Source organism: Rhinopithecus roxellana, chromosome 8 (genome assembly GCF_007565055.1).
Source record: "Rhinopithecus roxellana isolate Shanxi Qingling chromosome 8, ASM756505v1, whole genome shotgun sequence".
NCBI lineage: Eukaryota > Metazoa > Chordata > Mammalia > Primates > Cercopithecidae > Rhinopithecus > Rhinopithecus roxellana.
This window is the reverse complement of record NC_044556.1, coordinates 122,029,827-122,051,530: the sequence shown is the minus strand read 5'-3', so window position 1 is coordinate 122,051,530 and position 21,704 is coordinate 122,029,827. Positions and strand designations below refer to the sequence as shown.

Below are 21,704 nucleotides of genomic sequence, written 5' to 3'. Positions count from 1 at the left end.
TAATGACTCCTTTGCTACCTTAGGTGAAAAGTTTGATCAAAATGGACTTCAGTCACTCGGCCATAAAATGTGTATATATGTGTTACAAGGGAGACAGACAGAAACGGAGACAGAGAGAAAGGCTAGGGGACTAAACAAGCTGTTTCTTAAGTTCCTTTTAGGTCCAATATTCCTTGAGATGTAAAATTACTCTCAGAAGCTTATAAGCTACACTAGACAAAGACAATGTCCACTGACAGTTTCCATCTGTGAAATAACGCATATTTAGGATCTACCACTTGTAAGAATATGCCAAAGGAAAAGTAGATTTACTTTATAAGCCAATCTCAAATATTACAGTTAGAAAAAACATGAAGTTGCCTCTATTTTCCACCTAAAGAATAATCTTTTTGCAGCAATTGGCCCCATAAACTTAAACATTCTGTTGTTAATGATGTATTTAGCTACTTGAAATTACTTCAAAAGCAACGAAATAAAAAAATAAGCTGCCTGCTTAGAATACATTATTTGTCATAATTCTTCTGTTTATTAATTGAACTGAGAGTATTTTAAAACATTTATTTAAAAATATGTTCCTGACAAAACCTGTAAGGACTTGCAAATTAACTTGAGCCCTTGGACATGTTCTTGGATATAGTTACTCAACCAATTAACTCTGAAATATTATAAAACATACCTATGTATAGTGTTTTAGTTTAACATAAATCAAAAACTGTAGGGCACGAACTCTGTAGCAGATAAAAATATAAATAAGGTATGGTTCTTTTTTTTTTTTTTTTTTTTTTTGAGACGGAGTCTCGCTCTGTCGCCCAGGCTGGAGTGCAGTGGCCGGATCTCAGCTCACTGCAAGCTCCGCCTCCCGGGTTTATGCCATTCTCTCGCCTCAGCCTCCCGAGTAGCTGGGACTACAGGCGCCTGCCACCACGCCCGGCTAGTTTTTTGTATTTTTTTAGTAGAGACGGGGTTTCACCGTGTTAGCCAGGATGGTCTCAATCTCCTGACCTCGTGATCCGCCCGTCTCGGTATGGTTCTTATAATCCAAAGCCTACAATTTGTCTGGTACAAGTAATGATATGCATACACAAAACAAAAATAACAAATAAAAAATAAAATCTATATTAATAAATATATGAAGATGTAATAGGAGAAAGCAAAAAAGTGCTTTTGTTCTAAATGTGGGATATAATTACCCATATCTTCTTACATGTGTATGTGTGCACACACATTTGTTGTTGATCATATAAATTCCTACTACACACAAGTCACTGTGGAAAGCCTTGCCAGAACACTAAAACATAGAACCAAATTTGTGTGTGCTGAGACATAATGATTCTAAAAGTATATAACAAGAAGTTTAAACTTTTATAAAAATAAAAGTACATTAGAAGACAATCAGAGAACCCCCAATGTTATCTCTTGGCTCAAAACTTTTTTGCACAGTCTCTTCTATCCTTGTCTATGATGTGTGACCATGTAACAAACAAATCCTATACCAAACTACTTTCTCTGAATGTTAAGGGACAAGAAATATAATTTCAGATGATATGATCTGAAATGTTTGCAGCAAACTTGAAAAGAAGATAAACTTTAATAAAGGAAGATAAATGACTATGTTCCAAGAGAATAGACTGGTGTTAGCAAAGCCAGGAGGTAGAAAGATGAGGCATATGGGGAAGTTGTGGAGAGTAAAACTATTATGGTAGAATTATCCAATCATAGACTGGGGTTTGTAAGTGATCTTAAAAGCCATCTAGTACAATAATTGTATGTTGGGGCCAATTATGGAGAATTTGGCTGTTACTCTGAAGGCAGAAGAAAACATTCAATGTTTCTGTGCCAGCAAACGACACGATCGGGGCGATGTTTTAGTACAAATTAGTTCCCTGAAATGCATAATATTGACTAAAGCAGAGAAGATAGGAAGCAGCCAGCACAGACCCCTCTCTCTGACTATTGGAGTCCTGTCCAGTCTTAAAAGTCCAGTCAACTTTCATGTCTGAATTATGAATTCTTAGAAACCTCCAGTTGTCTCTCCTTTTCATGCACTCTCAAAGCTTTGGTCTGTGCCTATATTTTATAAACAAGGTTGTGTTATAGTTGGGTCTCCAACAATGCCTGCTCCTTGATAGCCAAGAGCATTAATCTTGGTATTTCTACCTCTCTCATCACTGACATTACCTAGCAGAGGGTTTATGGTAGTATCTTAAGAAATATTTATGGAATTCTCTTTTGATGCCAGGGTTATTTACAACCAGACTATCAATGTTCATCTGTACTAGGAAACCTAAATAATTTGAAGAAGCATATCATAGGCATATGTTAAAGCAAAAGTATGGTACAGTTAGGGATCCCAAAGTGGCCAGACTGGCTGCAGCATGGAGTTAGGGAGTAGAGTATAAAGGAATAGTGACAATAGAACAGGCTTAAGAGGTAAGCAGGATACAGATTAGAGAGAGCCTTGGAAATTACATTAATAAGTTTAGACTTTATTCTGAAAGTAACAGAGAATCTCAGAAGGAATGAGAAAGAGCATGACCGGGGACAGAGAGAAAGTTGTAGTAATACAGGTAAGAGAGGACTAACTTTAGTAGTAGCAATGACAATAGAAAGAAATAGATGAATTTAAAAAATATTATGGAGATAGAATAACATGAACTTGGTAAAGATGGATGGAGACAAAGATATGAGGGGAGCAAGGAGCAAAGAATAGGACTAGGAGGTGCCATCCACAGAAAGTGAGAACAACATAGAAGTTATAAACTATAAGAGCAGATGAGGAGTTTAGTTTGGGACTAGAAGGTTGAGGCTTCTCTAGGATATATAAGTAGAGATGTCCAGTAGACATCTGAATATGGTACACAGTGCAGTGAAAAGTCGTGAAATGAAGATCTAGATTTGGAGTCATCAGATAAAGTTGGCAACTAAAACCATTGGAGTGGGTAAGATCCTTTAGGAAAGATGCAGTGAGTGAGAAAAGAAGGGGGTCTAGGGTAGAAAATTGATTAAAGAACCGTTCTTAAGCCATGATCAGAAGATGAAGAGCTCCTAAAGACTGAGAAGTGGCTAGAGTGAAAAGAGGAAAACCAGGAGAGAGTGGGAGGTTATTGAAGCAAAGAAACAGATCTCTTCAACAAGGAGTGATTAACTGTGGTGTCGAATGAAAGGCTCAGAATTGTCCATTGGATTAACTGTTTTATCCTGGACAAAAACAGTCTCAGTGGAGAGGTGCGGTAGAAACTAGATTGCAGTGAACCGAAAAGTGAAAGGAAGATGAAAAAGAAGAATGGAGCACAGACTAAGGCCACTCAAAGAGGAAATGGAGAGTCCCTTTGAGATGTAGATTCCATGGCAAATGTCAGAGTATACCTCTACCTCTACCTCTACCTCTACCCACATTTCAACTGCTCAACAGCCACATACAGGTAGTAGCTTCTGTATTAAACAGCACAGATTATACAACAGTTCCATCATCTCAGAAACTTCTATTGTGCAACAGTGCTACAGAGTAAAAAAGTTCTTTTAGACTTGTTTAGCAGCAATTAAGAGGCCTCCTTGCTTTTTCTCTTAGTCACCACTAAGCTGTCAACAAAGTAGGACCCACAGTGAAGTTCCCAGAGCCAGCAGCCAGAGTCACTATACTGTAGGGCTTTACCATCCTATGCAGTAGCTGGTAGCCAGATTAAAACTTTAATTAGAATGAATTATATTAAAAAATTATTTCCTTCATTGCACTACCCACATTTCAACTGCTCAATAGCCACATACATCTAGTGGCTTCTGTATTGAACAGCACAGATTATACAATAGTTCCATCATCTCAGAAAGTTCTATTGTGCAATGATGCTATAGAGTAAAGCTCTTTTAGACTATTCTTTTATATTATCCAAAAAAAGATTATGAACACTTCACAAGAGTCCCAAGAGTGTAACTTATCACAGGTTACACTGTGATAGTCCAGGTTCCATCCAATCAGACTGAAGCCAAAGGGAGAAGAAACAATGTTGTTTCTGGAAGTTTCTAAAAAGGCATAATTCAGACATGATCCTCCTCCAGGATCTTTAGTGAAGTCTCCGGCTAATTATTATGCAAGAAAATCTTACAGAACTTGGGAGCCTGTAAAAGAAGAATCACTTACCTCCTAACATTCATGTTAAAGATGAAGATGAAGTTTAAAATAACATATCTGAGAATGAAAGAGAAAACTGGAAGTCCACTTATTTTTAAAATGGTGCTTGGAACATTGGAATTTATAACTTATTTGAACAGGAGATATGAATGATGTCCTTTCAAGTTGCTCAATCCTGTATTTCTACTTGACAACAATTTCAGTAAGCAAGCAAGCATTTAATTCCTAAATTTGTATATAAGTCAAAAAAAGGATCTTTTTATACTCCAATACCTAAGTTTTGATTCCACAAGAGAGAGAACATTCTTATGTAAGATTAGGAAATAGAAATATTATTATAATAGAATATAATTACGCATTAGGGAAAAATAAACTAAGAATGTAAAGGGAAAGACTAAGATTGCCCTGGAATTTAGTGGCAAGGTTCAAATGCACTGCCTTTAGTAAAACAGCAACAGAGGAATTCCAGAGGATCAGGAAAAAGATATAACGAATCTCACAACCCATAGAATTTTCATGGTGCTCAAATAACAAGAACTGAAATCTGCACACTGTATCATCGCAACTGTGAGAAAACAGGTGTTGAGACCTCCTGAGCAGATTGAAAAACAAACAGACCTTGGTCTGCTGCTTGTGGTGTATAGAGATATTACTCTAACGGCACATATCTATAGTCCCTCTTTCTCTTTAACCATTGGACTGCATAAATCCTAGTAACTCAGAAAGCAAATTGTGTCATGGAACAAATGAAGAAGAGCAGAGGAGTTTGAAATTTCACTTCCCAAAGCATTCCACTAACAAGCTTGCCTTTTTGTTCAAATGAGGATTACTGAGGACAAGGGGAAGTGAATGAAGGAATAATCGGGCCAGTTCTTATTTTCTTAAATAGCAAAAACTAGCTATATAATGTAAAAATATATGTAACTTAGGGTTTTTTTTTTTAAAGAAGAGAATGACAAATTAAAACCCTTACGTCAGAAGAAAAATTGACGTTTTATTCTGAAATGCTTAACTTTCAGACTCAGAAACTATATTATAGTTGAAAGAGCATTTAGAAGCCAGGAAATTCCAAAGCAAGCCTAGAGCAGTGCTTATTTGGACACATTACACATGGTACATATTTTACAGGCCATGTCTAACAAATAACTAGAAGATGGAAAAAAAGTGTCACATATTAAACATGGCAATATAAATTCTATAACAGAAAGAAGAATTTTGAGATGTCCTGAATGCTACTCTGAAGCTAAATATTTTATTAATCCAATTTTAGCAATCCATTTTCATTTTTAAAAAAAATTAGAACAAAAAGTCATCCCAGTTGAAAAAAATTACATGTGTAAAGTACTATGTACATCACCATCCTATAAATCTGGGAGGCAGTTCCTTCTTTCTTGGCAACTCTCTAAAAATCTCATGAAACAAATGCTTGTTTTCTTCAACCCCAGACCTTAATTTTCTGTCTTTGGAACTTAAAAATACTTACATAATTGTCTTCAAATATGGCTTGACTTTTCTTCCTTGATGGAAACAGCATTCTTGCCAACTTTAAAATTTATAGCTACAGCCATATTTTCTTAATTTTTAAAAGCACAAAAAATACCACAACTCCTCAAAGTGATTTTGAAATGAACATTTCTTCATCTTCATAATCACCCCATGCCACCCCATGTCAATTCCAAGTCGACATACAAATGGAAAGGACATTTATCTCTGGGTCTCAGAGCAAAATATCACATTTAGAGATAATGATATTAGCAACTGAAAAACATTCCAGTGACAATCATACTTAAGTCATTATAACTTCATCACAAAGTAAAATTGTACATCTAGTAATCAAATGTGAGTGTATATGTGTGTGTATGTGTGTGTGCACGCGTGCATGTGTGTTGAGAGAGACAGGGAGGATCTCTCACTTTTATAGACTACACCACAGTTTCTTTTTTAAAGGATTTCCACATAACTTCATTAATTTGATCTTCTGACAATCCTGAAAGGTATACAAGACAAGGATTATTATTCCATTTGATACATCAGTAAACAGATAGAGAAAGGCTAAGTGCCTTGCCAAAACCCAAAGCTCATCAGTGGCATATCCTGGAAAAATAACCTGGATTGTTGACTCCCAGATCCGTCCCTTAAAGAAGGTTTAAGTGTGCAATTTAAATTAGATGACAAATGTGTAGAGTTGCTGGATTTCTAAAGCAGTTTTAACTATGCTTCTTTTTTCTCCCCAATATCATAAAGATTCATAGTCTATCTCACTGCTGGAAAAATAGGACCAGACACCTGGATTACAGAGAGACTACATCAAAAGTTTGTATTTGGAAGTCTTAAATTTGAAAAATCACATGCCCTTGAAAACCTATAAATCAATATAATCAACATAAAACTGTAGTTCAACAGCTTCTAAGACAGCAAATATGGAAATTTATTGGAAAAGAAACTCTAGCTCATTTATCATAGAAAAAAAGTTTCAAGAAGATTATAAAGGTGAAATTTAAATTGAAGCACGGGTTATATAATATGTTTAAACTTGAACCTTTCTAAATGGATTATGACTTTTTCTACATTCTCCCCCTCTAATTGTGGTACCACAACAAGGCAGCATCCTTTTCACTCTTAAGTTATTGTGTCAATTTTACGTCGACATCTGCTACATTTTTGTAAGAACCTAACTGGCATTTGTAATCCATGAAAATCAACATTAAAGGCAGCATTCCTGTTATTTTAAATGTCTCAAGGATTTGTTTGTCTTTTAAACTCCTCAGAGAAGCAGTGAGGAAAATGAAGAATGTGTCAGTTTAAATTTTTACATGTGTGTCTCTATATTTTTCAATTATTAGGCAAGCTCCTAAAAGGCAAAACGTTTTTTTCTTTTTCTACATTCTGCCCCCCACCCACCATAGAAACTAGAGTAGAGCTTCGTACAGGCTCCCTAGGCTCACTGACTGTGGAGGAAACCTGGAAAAAATTCTCAGATTCCCTTTCCAGACTGAGGGATAAGGATGCACGTTACAGTCTAGGTGAATCTGCAGAAGGAAGTGAACAGAGCACATGGTGAGAGTCATGGGGCTAAAAGAGAGGGGGGCAAGTCTGTGCGAAATTCCTGTGCAGCAAATACCTATCAAGAAGTGGGTGTGGGCAGGGTGGCTGCAAAGACAACTAGACTAGGGCACATATTTATGGTTGGGTTCTAACAATATTACACGTATGCCACGGACAGAAAACGGTGGAATAAATCTTATCTACCATTCACTAGTAACAGCCATTGGATGCAAAATATATTTACACAATTGGCTAGGACATCACAACCACAGCCAAGTTTAGGATGAGATAATTTTCTGTTGGATAATTGGGCCTGTTCTCCCTAAAACATGCCTATAAATTCCTCAGGCCACTGTAGTTTAGGTCACAGGGTCTGCATATCCATTTCTTCTAAGTCAGAATGTAATAAAACAAATTAATTTGACATTCTGCCATTTTTTTATTTGTCTCTGTTCTTGAATACTCAGTTTAAGTAAAAGTACATAGGCTCTTTTGTTTTACATTTTACATAAAATAAGCTATATTTTATACACAAAGTTGGAACCACTTAAATGCAAAAATATATTTGAGAGGTAGTATCAAGATTATTTAAATCAAATGAAAACTAGTTTCACTAATGGGCAGGAAAAGATAGTGCATTCAAGGTCTTAAAAATGTCACACAGTGCATAGCCAGTCCTGAGTAACTAACCATAATGTCTGCATGATAATGTATTTGAAAAATGGCAATATTTGTATACACACTTTATAGAAAATAAAATGTTCATCCCGACAGATTACATCTAATTTCACAAAGGAAAGTTTAAAAAAAAAAAAAAAAAAAAAACACAGGCCTCTAGATTCTGACTTAGAAAAGTTGAAATAGCTTGCATCCTGTAAATTACACGTGCTATTTCAAATTGATGTGAAAAACTGTTCCCCTCAAAATTTTAAACAAGCATTAATTACTGTTTTTCTATAGGAGTTCAAGTACAAACTGCAGAACATCATCCAAAAATGATGAGGTGATAAGTATGTAAGACATACATGACTTCATATGCCGCATAATAGAGCCAACTACTTTACTGAAAGAATAGTAAATATCCCTGCCCTATGACCATGGAGCTCAGACTTCCTAAGTAGGTAAACTAAGAGTTAATCTTGGCACGGATTGTATTCTCAAAGGTGGTGAAACTGTAGTAAATATTCACAATGTGTGTTTGAGACAAACCAATAGGAGGAATGCATGTGACAATCAAGTGTTTCACGTACTTTGCGAAGCCAATGAAGTCTTCATGGTTGGTGTTGATGTAAGAGACTTGAATGTCAATCAATAGCAATACCTGTAAGTCAAAGAGAAACACTTCAGTGAAAGCCCATCTAAAAATTCTCAAACATTAAATTCGGTAATTGCCCACAAATTAATTACCTTCATATAATTTTTTAAAGGATACTTCAATTAGAATGAAAAGAACCTTAACTTTTCTTTATTAGACTCATAATTTTGTACTCTAAATTCATAAGTTAAAAATCTACTCTAGAAAAGTAAATCTGAGTAGCACATAAACAGAATAGCATTATAACTTATAGGCATACACTATTTGCTACCTTAGTACAGAATCTAGAATTATTTGATTTCTCTAAAATGTAGGCATAGTGTTCAAAAGAAGGACAAGCACAAATAAGATATGTGGCAGGAGGGCCCACGAGGGGTGCTGTGAGCTTATTCTTCCTGTAGACATCATATATTAGCTACAAATTAGTAATTCACCTCTTGTTTTCTCTCTCCTTTTCTATCTTTAGCAGCTTAAAGAACCATCTCAAGACGCTTTATACATTTCAGGAGAAGCATTTGATCAGCCAACTCAAAAAGTCAATATACAAATAAATCACTGAATCCAAACATCAATCAGAAGCTGGGCATGGTGGTGTCTGCCTATAGTCTCAGCTACTCTGGAGGCTGAGGTGAGAGAATCACTTGAGCCCGGGAGTTCAAAGCTGCAGTGAGTCATCATCAGGCCTGTGAATAGCCACTGCATTTCAGTCTGGGCAACATAGCAAGACCCCATCTCATAAAAATAACAATAATAATAATAGTAGTTGGTGGCTGGTAAGATGGCTGAATACGAACAGCTCCAGTATGCAGCTCCCAGTGAAATCAACACAAAAGCAGGTGATTACTGCATTTCCAACTGAGGTACATGGCTCATCACATTGGGACTGGTTAGACAGTGGGTGCAGCCCATGGAGGGTGAGCTGAAGCAGGGTGGGGCACTGCCTCACCCAGGAAGCCTATGGGGTCGGGGAACTCCCTCCCCTAGCCAAGGGAAGCCATGACTGACTGTGCCATGAGGAACGGTACATTCTAGCCCAGGTACTACACTTTTCCCATGGTCTTCTCAACCTGCAGACCAGGAGATTTCCTTGGGTGCCTACATCACCAGGGCCTAGGGTTTCAAGCACAAAACTGGGCAGCCATTTGGGTAGACAATGAGCTAGATGCAGAAGTTTTTTTTCCATACCCCAGTGGCACCTGGAATGCCAGCAAGATAGAACCGTTCACTCCCCTGGAAAGGGGGCTGAAGCCAAGGAGCTAAGTGGTCTAGGTCAGCAGATCCCACCCCCAAGAAGCCCAGCAAGCTAAGATCCACTGGCTTGAAATTCTCGCTGCCATCACAGCAGTCTGAAGTCAACCTGGGACACTACAGCTTGGTGGGGGGAGGGACATCCGCAATTACTGAGGCTTGAGTAGGCGGTTTTCCCATCACAGTGTAATCAAAGCTGCTGGGAAGTTTGAACTGTGCAGAGCCAACCACAGTTCAACAAAGCTGCCGCAGTCAGACTGCCTCTCTAGATTCCTCCTCTCTGGGCAGGGCATCTCTGAAAGAAAGGCAGCAGCCCTAGCCAGAGGCTTATAGATTAAAACCCCCATCTTCCTGGGACAGAACACCCGGGGGAAGGGGTGGCTGTGGGTGCAGCTTCAGCAGACTTAAATGTTCCTGCGTGCCAGCCCTGAAGAGAATGTTGGATCTCCCAGCACAGCGCTCAAGCTCTGCTAAAGGACAGACTGCCTCCTCAAGTGGGTCCCTAACTTCTGTGCCTCCTGACTGGGAGACACCTCCCAGCAGCGATCAACAGACACCTCATACAGGAGACCTCCAGCTGGCATCTGGTGGGAGTCCCTCTGGGACAAAGCTTCCAGAGGAAGGAACAGGCAGCAAGTTTTGCTGTTCTGCAGCCTCTGCTGGTGACACCCAGGCAAAGAGGGTCTGGAGTGGACCTCCAGCAAACTCCAGCAGACCTGGAGCAGAAGGGCCTGCCTGTTAGAAGGAAAACTAACAAACAGAAAGGAATAGCATCAACATCAAAAAAAGGGTGTCCACCCATCGGAAGGTTACCAACATCAAAGACCAAAGGTAGATAAATCCACAAAGATGAGGAAAAATCAGTGCAAAAAGACCGAAAATTCCAAAAACCAGAATGCCTCTTATCTTCCAAAGGATCACAACTCCTCTCCAGCAAGGAAACAAAACTGGACAAAGAATGAGTATGATGAATTGACAGAAGTAGGCTTCACAAGGTGGGTAATAACAAACTCCTCTGAGTTAAAGGAGCATGTTCTAACCCAATGCAAGGAAGCTAAGAACCCTGAAAACATATTAGAGAAATTGCTAACTAGAATAACCAGTTTAGAGAAAAACATAAATGACCTGATGGAGCTGAGAAACACAGCACGAGAACTTCGTGAAGCATACACAAGTATCGATAGACAAATCAACCAAGTGGAAAAAGAATATCAGATATTGAAGAATCAACTTAATGAAATAAAGTGTGAAAACAAGATTACAGAAAAAGGAATGAAAAGGAAGGAACAAAGCCTCCAAGAAATATGGGACTATGTGAAAGACCAAACCTACGTTTGATTGGTGTACCTAAAAGTGACAGGGAGAATGGAACCAAGTTGGAAAACACTCTATAGGATATTATCCAGGAGAAGTACTCCAACCTAGCAAGACAGGCCACATTCAAATTCAGGAAATACAGAGAACACCACAAAGGTACTCCTCAAGAAGAGCAACCCCAAGACACATAATCATCAGATTCACCAACATTGAAATGAAGGAAAAAATGTTAAGGGCAGCAAGAGAGAAAGGCCGGGTTACCCACAAAGGGAAGCCCATCAGACTAACAGCGGATATCTCTGCAGAAACTCCACAAGCCAGAAGAGCGGGAGCCAATATTCAACATTCTTAAATTTCAACCCAGAATTTCATATCCAGCCAAATTAAGCTTCATAAGTGAAGGAGAAATAAAATCCTTTACAGACTAGTAAAAAGTAGGAGATTTTGTCACTACCAGGTCTGCCTTACAAGAGCTCCTGAAGGCAGCACTAATTATGGAAAGGAAAAACCAGTACCAGCCACTGCAAAAACATACCAAATGGTAGAAAACATCAACACTATGAACACTATGAAGAAATTGCATCAACTAATGGGCAAAATAACCAGCTAGCATCATAATGACAAGATCAAATTCACACATAACAATATTAACCTTAATTGTAAATGGGCTAAATGTCCCAATTAAAAGATATAGCCTGGCAAATTGAATAGAGTCAAGACCCATCCGTGTGCTGTATTCGGAAAACCCATCTCATGTGCAAAGACACAAATAGGCTCAAAATAAAGGGATGGAGGAAGATTTACCAAGCAAATGGAAAGCAAAAAAAAAAAAAAAAAAGTAGGGTTGCAATCCTAGTCGATGATAAAACCTGCTTTAAACCAACAAAGACCCAGCCCGGCGCAATGGCTCATGCCTGTAATCCCAGCACTTTGGGAGGTGAAGCGGGGCAAATCACAACGTCAGGAGATTGAGAACATCCTGGCTAACATGATGAAACCCTATCTCTATTAAAAATATAAAAAATTAGCCAGGTGTGATGGCGGGTGCCTGTAGTCCCAGCTACTCAGGAGGCTGAGGCAGGAGAATGGCATGGACCCAGGAGGCGGAGCTTGCTGTGAGCCGAGATCCCACCACTGCACTCCAGCCTGGGTGACAGAGCAAGACTCCGTCTAAAACAACAACAACAACAACAAACCAACAAAGACCCAAAAAGACAAAGAAGGGCATTACATAATGGTAAAGGGATCGATGCAACAAAAAGAGCTAACTATCCTAAATATATATGCGCCCAATAGAGGAACATCCAGATTCATAATGCAAGTTCTTAGATACCTACAAAGAGATTTACTTTCACACAATAATACTGGGAGACTTTAGCACCCCACCGTTGACATTAGACAGATCAACAAGACAGAAAGTTAACAAGGATATCCAGGACTTAAACTCAGCTCTGCACCAAGCAGACCTAATAGACATCTACAGAACTCTCCATCCCAAATCAACAGAATATACATTCTTCTCAGCACCACATCACACTTATTCCAAAATTGACCACATAAATACACTCCTCAGCAAATGCAAAAGAACAGAAATCATAACAAACAGTCTCTCAGACCACAGTGCAATCAAATTAGAACTCAGGATTAAGAAACTCAAAACCGCACAACTACATGGAAACTGAACAACCTGCTACTGAATGACTACTGGGTAAATAACGAAATTAAGGCAGAAATAAATAAGCTCTTTGAAACCAATGAGAATGAAGACACAATGTACCAGAATCTCTGGACACAGTTAAACCAGTGCTTAGAGGGAAATTTATAGCACTAAATGCTGACAGGAGAAAGCAGGAAAGATCTAAAATCGACACCCTTATATCACAACTAAAAGAACAATAGAAGCAAGAGCAAACAAACGCAAAAGCTAACAGAAGACAAGAAATAACTAAGATCAGATCAGAACTGAAGGAGATAGAGACACAAAAACCCCTTCAAAAAAAATCAGTGAATCCAGGAGCTGTTTTTTTGAAAAGATTAACAAAATAGATAGACTGCTAGTCAGATTAGTAAAGAAGAAAAGAGAAAAATCAAATAGACACAATAAAAAATGATAAAGGGGATATCACCTTTGACAGCAAAGAAATATAAACTACCATCAGAGAATACTATAAACACCTCTACGCATATAAACTAGAAAATCTAGAAAAAAATGGATAAATTCCTGGATACATGCACCCTCCCAAAACTAAACCAGGAAGAAGTCAAATGCCTGAACAGAACAATAACAAGTTCTGAAATTGAGGTAGTAATTAACAGCCTACCAACCAAAAAATGCCAAGGACAAGACGGATTCACAGCTGAATTCTACGATAGGCACAAAGAGGAACTGGTACCATTCCTTCTGAAACTATTCCAAACAATAGAAAAAAAGGGAATCCGCCCTAACTCATTTTATGATGCCAACATCATCCTGATACCAAAACCTGGCAGAGACACACACAAAAGAGAAAATTTCAGGCCAATATCCCGATGAACATCAATGTAAAAATCCTCAATAACATACTGGCAAACCGAATCCAGCAGCGCATCAAAAAGCTTATCCAACACAATCAAGTCAGCTTCATCCTTGAGATTCAAGGCTGGTTCAACATATGCAAATCAATAAATGTAATCCATCACATAAAGAGAACCAATGACATAAACCACATGATTATCTCAATAGATGGAGAAAAAGCCTTCAATAAAATTCAACATTCCTTCATGCTAAAAACTCTCAATAAACTAGGTATTGATGGAACATATCTCAAAATAATACGAGTTATTTATGACAAACTCACAGCCAATATCACACTGAATGGGCAAAACCTGGAAGCATTCCCTTTGCAAACTGGCACAAGACACGGATTCCCTCTCTCCCCATTCCTATTCACCATAGTATTGGAAGTTTTGGCCAGGGCAATCAGGCAAGAGAAAGAAATAAAGCATATTTAAATAAAAAGAGAGGAAGTTAAATTGTCTCTGTTTGCAGATGACATGACTGTATATTTAGAAAACCCCATCATCTCAGCCTGAAATCTCCTTAAGCTGATAAGCAACTTCAGCAAAGTCTCAGGATACAAAATCAATGTGCAAAAATCACAAGCATTCCTATACACCAACAAGAGACAAACAGAGAGCCAAACCATGAGTGAACTCCCATTCGCAATTGCTACAAAGAGAATAAAATACCTAGGAATCCAACTTACAAGGGATGTGAAGGATCTCTCCAAAGAGAACTACAAACCACTGCTCAAGAAAATAAAAGAGGACACAAACAATTGGAAAAAAAAAAACATTCCTTGCTCAGGGATAGGAAGAATCAATATTGAGAAAATGGCAATACTGCCCAGAGTAATTTATAGGTTCAATGCTATCCCCATCAAGCTACCAATGACTTTCTTCACAGATTTATAAAAAACTAGTTTAAATTTCATATGGAAACAAAAAAGAGTTTGTATAGCCAAGACAATCCTAAGCAAAAAGAAGAAAGCTGGAGGCATCACGCTGCCTGACTTCAAATTATACTACAAGGCTACAGTAACCAAAACAGCATGATACTGGTATCAAAACAGAGATATAGACCAATGGAACAGAACAGAGGCCTCAGAAATAATGCCACACATCTACAACCATCTGATCTTTGACAAATCTGACAAAAACAAACAATGGGGAAAGGATTCCCTATTTAATAAATGGTGCTGGGAAAACTGGCTAGCCATATGCAGAAAACTGAAACTGGATCCCTTCCTTACAACTTATACAAAAATTAACCCAATATGGATTAAAAACTTAAACATAACACCTAAAAGCATAAAAATCCTAGAAGAAAACCTAGGCAATACCATTCAGGACACAGGCATGGGCAAAGACTTCATGACTAAAATACCAAAAGCAATGGCAACAAAAGCCAAAATTGACATAGGATCTAATTAAACTAAAGAGCTTCTGCACAGCAAAAGAAACTACCATCAGAGTGAACAGGCAACCTACAGAACGGGAGAAAATTTTTGCAATCTACCCATCTGACAAAGGGCTAATATCCAGAATCTACAAAGTATGTATACAAATATACAAGAAAAAGCAAAAAAAAAAAAAAAAAAAAAAAATCAAAAAGTGGGCGAAGGATATGAACAGACACTTCTCAAAAGAAGACACTTACACAGCCAAGAAACATATGAAAAAATGCTCATCATCACTGGTCTTTAAAGAAATGCAAATCAAAACCACAATGAGATACTATCTCATGCCAGTTAGAATAGAAATCATTAAAAAGTCAGGAAACAACAGATGCTGGAGAGGATGTGGAGAAATAGGAATGCTTTTACACTGTTGGTGGGAGTGTAAATTAGTTCATCCATTATGGAAGACAGTGTGGCGATTCCTCAATGACCTAGAACCAGAAATACCATTTGACCCATCTATACCATTACTGGGTACATACCCAAAGGATTATAAATCATTCTACTATAAAGACACATGCATACATATGTTTATTGCAGCACTGTTCACAATAGCAAAGACTTGGAACCAACCCAAATGCCCATCAGTGATACACTGGATAAAGAAAATGTGGTTCATATACACCATGGAATACTATGCAGCCATAAAAAAGGCTGAGTTCATGTCTTTGCAGGAACATGGATGAAGCTGGAAACCATCATTCTCAGCAAAATATCACAAGGACAGAAAACCAAACACTGCGTGTTCTCACTCGTAAGTGCAAGTTGAACAATGAGAACACATGGACACAGGAAAGGGAGCATCACACACTGGGGCCTGCTAGGGGGTGGGGAGCTAGGAGAGGGAGAGCATTAGGAGAAATACCTAATGTAGATGACAGGTTGATAGGTGCAGCAAACCACCATGGCGCGTGTATACCTATGTAACAAACCTGCACATTCTGCACATGTATCCCAGATCTTAAAGTATAATAAATTTAAATAATAATAATAAGGTCAGATCTCTGCTAAAATATCACTCATCAGAGGGATCTTCCTGCCCATTCTATTTAAACTAGCACGCTGGTTACTCTCCATTGTGTTACCCTGCCTTCTTTTCTTTTGCAGCACTAACACTAGCTAACATGGCAAGTTTTTACAAATTTCTTATATAGACCTCATCTGTTGTATCCACTGCTACATCCCCAGTGCCTAGAACAGTGCCTGAAACATCATGAGAATTAAATGAAGATTTGTAATGGAGTAAACTGGATACATGTCCCAGGCAACATGAAAATATTCTAAATATAAGATACTTATAATCTCTAAGTCAGAGACTTGGGAGGTCCCTCTGTAGAAAATAGTATTCAATGGGGAGACGAGGAGGCTGAGAGAAAACAAGAGAGAAGTGGAGCAACCAGAACCTGCAAAAAAGAATGTATTATACCAGAGATATTCAAAACTGACTTCCTCTTCCTATGTTTCCTTGTGCTCTCCCAACTGAATCCTGTCTCTTTCCAGGATGCTGAGATTTGCTAACAGGGAGAGAGACGGTGCTTACAGATCTCTGCCTGAATATCTCCAGAGCTCTGCTCTTCGACTTTGTTGAATAAATTTTGGTGACTATCATGAGTATTTGTTTGCTGCCTCCCTTCATTGAAGGTAGCATTTGAGTGCATCAGAGTCCTCATAGCAACAGTTCATAGACATACTCTACAAAATGCTCCCCCGTGGGTACATCCTCAAGAAAGCCATCCCTGATCCTTATCCCCTACCCAACCCAAGACCAGGTTGGATTGTACTATTACTCTCAAATAGTCTACATGCCATAATTATATACATACATAAAATTATGTATATGTATAAAATTATGTATATGTATAAAATTATGTATCTGTATAAAATTATGTATTCTATAAAATAAATATAGGGTGCTATACATACATATGTACATATATGCATATATTTTCAAATATGTATATCCATATACTTATATATGTATATATACATATATAAGCATATATACATAAATTTATGTGTATATGTGTATATACATACGTACATGTGTATATACATACATATATGTACATACGTACATATATACATATATATACATGTATATATACTATATGATACATACATATATGTACATGTATATATACACTATATATACACATATGTGTGTTTGTGCATGTGTATGTGTGTGTATATCTATATAGCACCCTATACTTATTTGTGGCATTTACTACAAATGTAATTAATTTTTTTGTTTGTTTGTTTAATGTTTCTCTTCTCTGCAAGACTATACACTCCATAGAAGCTGGGATTATGTTTATCTTGTTCACCATTTTATCCTTAGAACTTTAGAGCCTAGCATGATACACATAGTAGATGCCCAATAAACATTTGTGGCCTTAATTATGTAACTATCTACCAGGCTTGAAGAACAGTTAACTCTCTTTGTTGTTGTTGTTGTTGTTTTTTGATACAGAGTCTCACTCTGTTGCCCAGGCTGGAGTGCAATGGTGCAATCTCAGCTCACTGCAACCTCCAACCTCCACCTCCTGGGTTCAAACAATTCTCCCACCTCAGCCTCCCAAGTAGCTGGGATTACAGGCACCCACCATCATGCCCAGCTAATTTTTGTATTTTTGTAAAGACAAGATTTCACCATGTTGGCCAGGCTGGTCGTGCACTCCTGACCTCAGGTGATCTACCCACCTCAGCCTCCTAAAGGCTGGGATTACAGGCGTGAGCCACCATGCCCAGCCAAGAACAGTTAACTTTCCAGGGAGTGATTTATTCCCATATATAGATATATAATTAGTATGTGGCCACTTGTTCTTGTTTTGTACTCAGTACCCAGTGCTATGGGCTTGGAGGCTTTGTTTTTGTGGCTAATCTCAACCAGTCATCTGACCAAATCTTGCTGAGAGTCACAAGGGGACCTGCCAAAAAAAGATTTAAAAGATCACTCCAAATCCCACTACCAAAAATAAAGTCAAGGGATGGGGGTTATTGGGTCAATAACATCATACTTGCATGAAAAAATTTCATATAGTCAGATAGTTTTGTTTCGTATCTTGAAGAAAACTGAAACATTAGGAAGCGTGATCATTATTGGATTAGTTGTAGTTTTGCCTTTCTTCTCCCAACAATAAAGCCAGATTCTGTTAAACTGTATATTCCAAATCCATGTGGCCAAAAGCTTGTACCAATAAACTGTAATATTTGAACACAAATAAATTGTTGCCACTGTAAGGAGCAAAGTATCTTCATAATCCTCAGCATCGCCAAAGGTTGTCCTGAATATCTTTTGGACGTTCACACACATTAACTTGGACTGTGGCACAGGAAAAAAAAAAAAAAGTGGAAAAAAAATAAAAGCTATGGCTGTTCTCATTATATTCCTGGAAACTGGGAGTCTGTGTTCACTCTAGGAAAAGAGCCAGGTCGCATGTGGGGGATAAAAAGAAAAATAGTCCATTTTTTTCCTCGTTTTTTCACTTTCTCAGAGTTTCTCACTGCCTTTTTTTTTTCACCCACAGTTATTGAATATTTAGTTGAAGCAAAGTAAAGCTACCCCTGGTGGCAGGAGTTGCCCAGAAAGTCCACCGCTTCGACATGCAATGACATGTATGGAAGCACCGAGACTAACGGCTGGCACACTCAGACATTCAAAACACCTCTGTTTAAGAAACAGCTACAGACAGATTTATGGCTTTCCACATTTTCAATTGTGAAGATTTTTTTCCCACAAAGCTTCCAGAGCGGAAGTTGGTAATAAGTCTGCTTTTTAAAGAAAGAAAGAAAACGGCAAGAATGCCCCAGAGCTGCTCAGGCACGGAGGCCTGAGGATATGGGTCACTCTGTCTAACTGGATACTTTAACAGCACCACATGGCCCAGCAGCACAGAGTCTGGAACTCAAATGTGAGATCTATCCAAAATGACATGTCCACACTACCAAAACCAGGCATGTTTCTGCTATGCCACCCAAGTCCATATTAGAGGTGACCACTACCAGCTGTGACAGGCACTTGATAACTGCTGGACCAGACCATCTGAAATTGTGACTTAGTAGGGAGATGCCTGCCCCATCTCTTATCTCCCACTTGGGGAATAAATTGATCACTGTAACTGAGTTGCAGATTGAAAACAATTTCCCTTGAAATCAGAAAAGGCAATTCTTCCTCGAATCTACCACGTGCCATAGCTCTTTGGGAACAATAACAAAAACAAAAACAACTAAAATTAATTAAGAACTAAGAACTAAGATAGATAGATACATATGTATATATTTTTTTATTACACTTTAAGTTCTAGGGTACATGTGCACAATGTGCAGGTTTGTTACATATGTACACATATGTATATTAAGACAGGGTCTTGCTCTGTCACCCAGGCTGGAGTGCAGTGGTGCAACCATGGCTCACTGCAGCCTCAACCCCCAGGCTCACATGATCCTTCCAACTCAGCCTCTGAGTAGCTATGACTACTGGTAGTGCAGGTCACCATGCCCAGCTAATTGTTTAATTTTTTGTAGAGACAGGGTTTCACCATGTTTCCCAGGCAGGTCTCGAACTCCTGACCTCAAGCAATCTGCCTGCTTGGCCTCCCAAAGTGCTGGGATTACAGGTGTGAGCCACAAAATACTGGTCTTGTATTTTGATTACTTCTTTCTATCCTCACAAAATGGCTGTGAGTTAACTATCACTATTTCACTTTAAGATGAGAAAATTGAAGTGTAAAGATGTCAAATAACTTGTCACAAGTTACACAAAATGTTAACAACAGAGCTTGAATTCAAAATCAGGTGGTCTGAGCCCAGAGCCCACAATCTTAACAACACTGTGAAGTTTGAACATGCCATTTTACTAAAACAAAAACTCTGAAATATGAAGAAGCTAACAACTGACATAGATATAATTAGAAATATTTAAAATGGTTTAAATAATTATCCTATATTTTCTCCAATATTATTTTGACAGAGGATCCCAAAGAGTTAAGTAGGATTTAGTATCATTTGAATATTACAGATGAAAGACACTAAATTAAAACAGTTAGCTTATTTACTTAAGGTCAGGAGTACAGCTGATTCTTAAGAACTTAAGTTTTCTCAGCCCAGGAGGGGCCAAGACATCAGACATCAGGGAGAACCTCTGGCCCTGGGGCTCCATATCTGGCTCTAGGCTTGACTTCACTGACTCAGGAGTTAATACTGATTTGTTCATCTCAACTGAAACACAAAGCCTGTTTTCTCCTCTTTTGGCTATTGCAGCTATTCAAGAGTGTGAAAGTTGATAAACAAGTGAAAACTATAAATAGTGATTAATTAACTTTCAAAACACAATGATAAAAAGTAGTGACAATGAATCCACAGTTCAAGCAGAGAAAAGGTGGATCCTGGAATCACTCACGAATGTCCCAACCTGCTGGGTCTCCATCCTTCTGTCCCCTTTCTCCTCCACCTGCTCCTCTTCCTGACGCACACTCTATGTGCTGTGTGTGCCTCTCTCTGTAGTTTGTTCCTCTCTCTTTTATTTTGTCTTCTTCCTTTTCCCCATTTCTCCCTCACCTCCTTCCCACTCATTTGAGAATCACAAAATCCTGTAATACTAACTTACACAGGCTTTCAGAGAGCATATAGACCAATATATTAATGCTGTACATGAGAAAACAACAGTCCAAAGAAGTGATTTACACAAGAACATGATGTTATTTTGTGGACAGCACATGGCCTAAGTCCAGTGTTCTCTCCACAACATCACATGTGCAGCTGTGTCATGGAATTCAAAGGTATGTAAAACCCTTTGTATTTCCTGTTACAATGTTTTATAAGTAACTAAGAAAAATCCATTTAAACCTAAGATTTTTATTCTTTCTATGTAGTCCTTTACTTTTTTAAATGGATTATTCTCACTTGAAAATAATCTTTCCAAATCACAGAGCTAGGATTAGAAAACAATTTCAGGGTCACTCCTTACAAACCACATACATTCATAAAATAATGTTTAAAAGAGTAGTTCTCAATTTTTCTTTTCAATCATAGGTTGTATGGATAAGCTGATGAAAAGCTAGGTCCACTGTCTCCTTAGAAAACAATAAAAACACTGAGCATTTTGCATAATGTTTTAGGAGTTTGTGAATCTTCTGGAGCCCATCGGTGGGCCCATTAAAAGTTAAGAACTCCTGTCTTAAAGAGAAAATGTGGTATGTTTCTGGATTAGTGGTTTTCAAAGTAGGATGTATGCATGATCCATGGAGTGTTGAGAAGAAAAAATAACGAAACTCCTGTTACTGCTTTTGCATCTCATTCTTCTGAATGAAGTCTTTTTATTTGCTCATATTTTTAACATAAATAAGATATGAATATAGTATGTGTATAATTCATAAATAAGTAGAAATAAATGTAGTTGTGTTCCACTATTTTTTTTTCTTTTAAGCGACAGGCTGACTGTTGGGACCTACCAGACAACCTTGCAGAGACCTTTGACTTCCCACCAGGGAAGACCTCTCCTTACCTGGTCCTTTGTCTTCCCTTCTCGCTCACGAATGTGGTTAGCAACAATCCTTTCCGTTTCCTCGCAGAGCCTGGGGAAGTTTGCCAGCTGTCAAGAAAAGCAGATCTGAGTATGAATACTCAAAAAGTTACACTACCAAAAGAGAAGCAGAGA

General features: G+C 38.1%; 1 protein-coding gene across 6 annotated transcripts in view; it reads right to left on the bottom strand.

Annotated features, from left to right (window-relative positions):
* The window catches only part of DNM3 (dynamin 3), a 572,648-nt gene that overhangs the window by 329,626 nt on the left and 221,318 nt on the right, over positions 1-21,704 (bottom strand). For all 6 annotated transcript variants that reach the window (XM_030935982.1, XM_030935983.1, XM_030935986.1 and 3 more), the window contains 2 exons: positions 21,552-21,638; positions 8,422-8,492 (listed from right to left, as the gene is read on the bottom strand). In XM_030935982.1, coding sequence (XP_030791842.1) covers positions 8,422-8,492; positions 21,552-21,638 — 158 coding nt within the window. The remainder of the gene's footprint in view (positions 1-8,421; positions 8,493-21,551; positions 21,639-21,704) is intronic.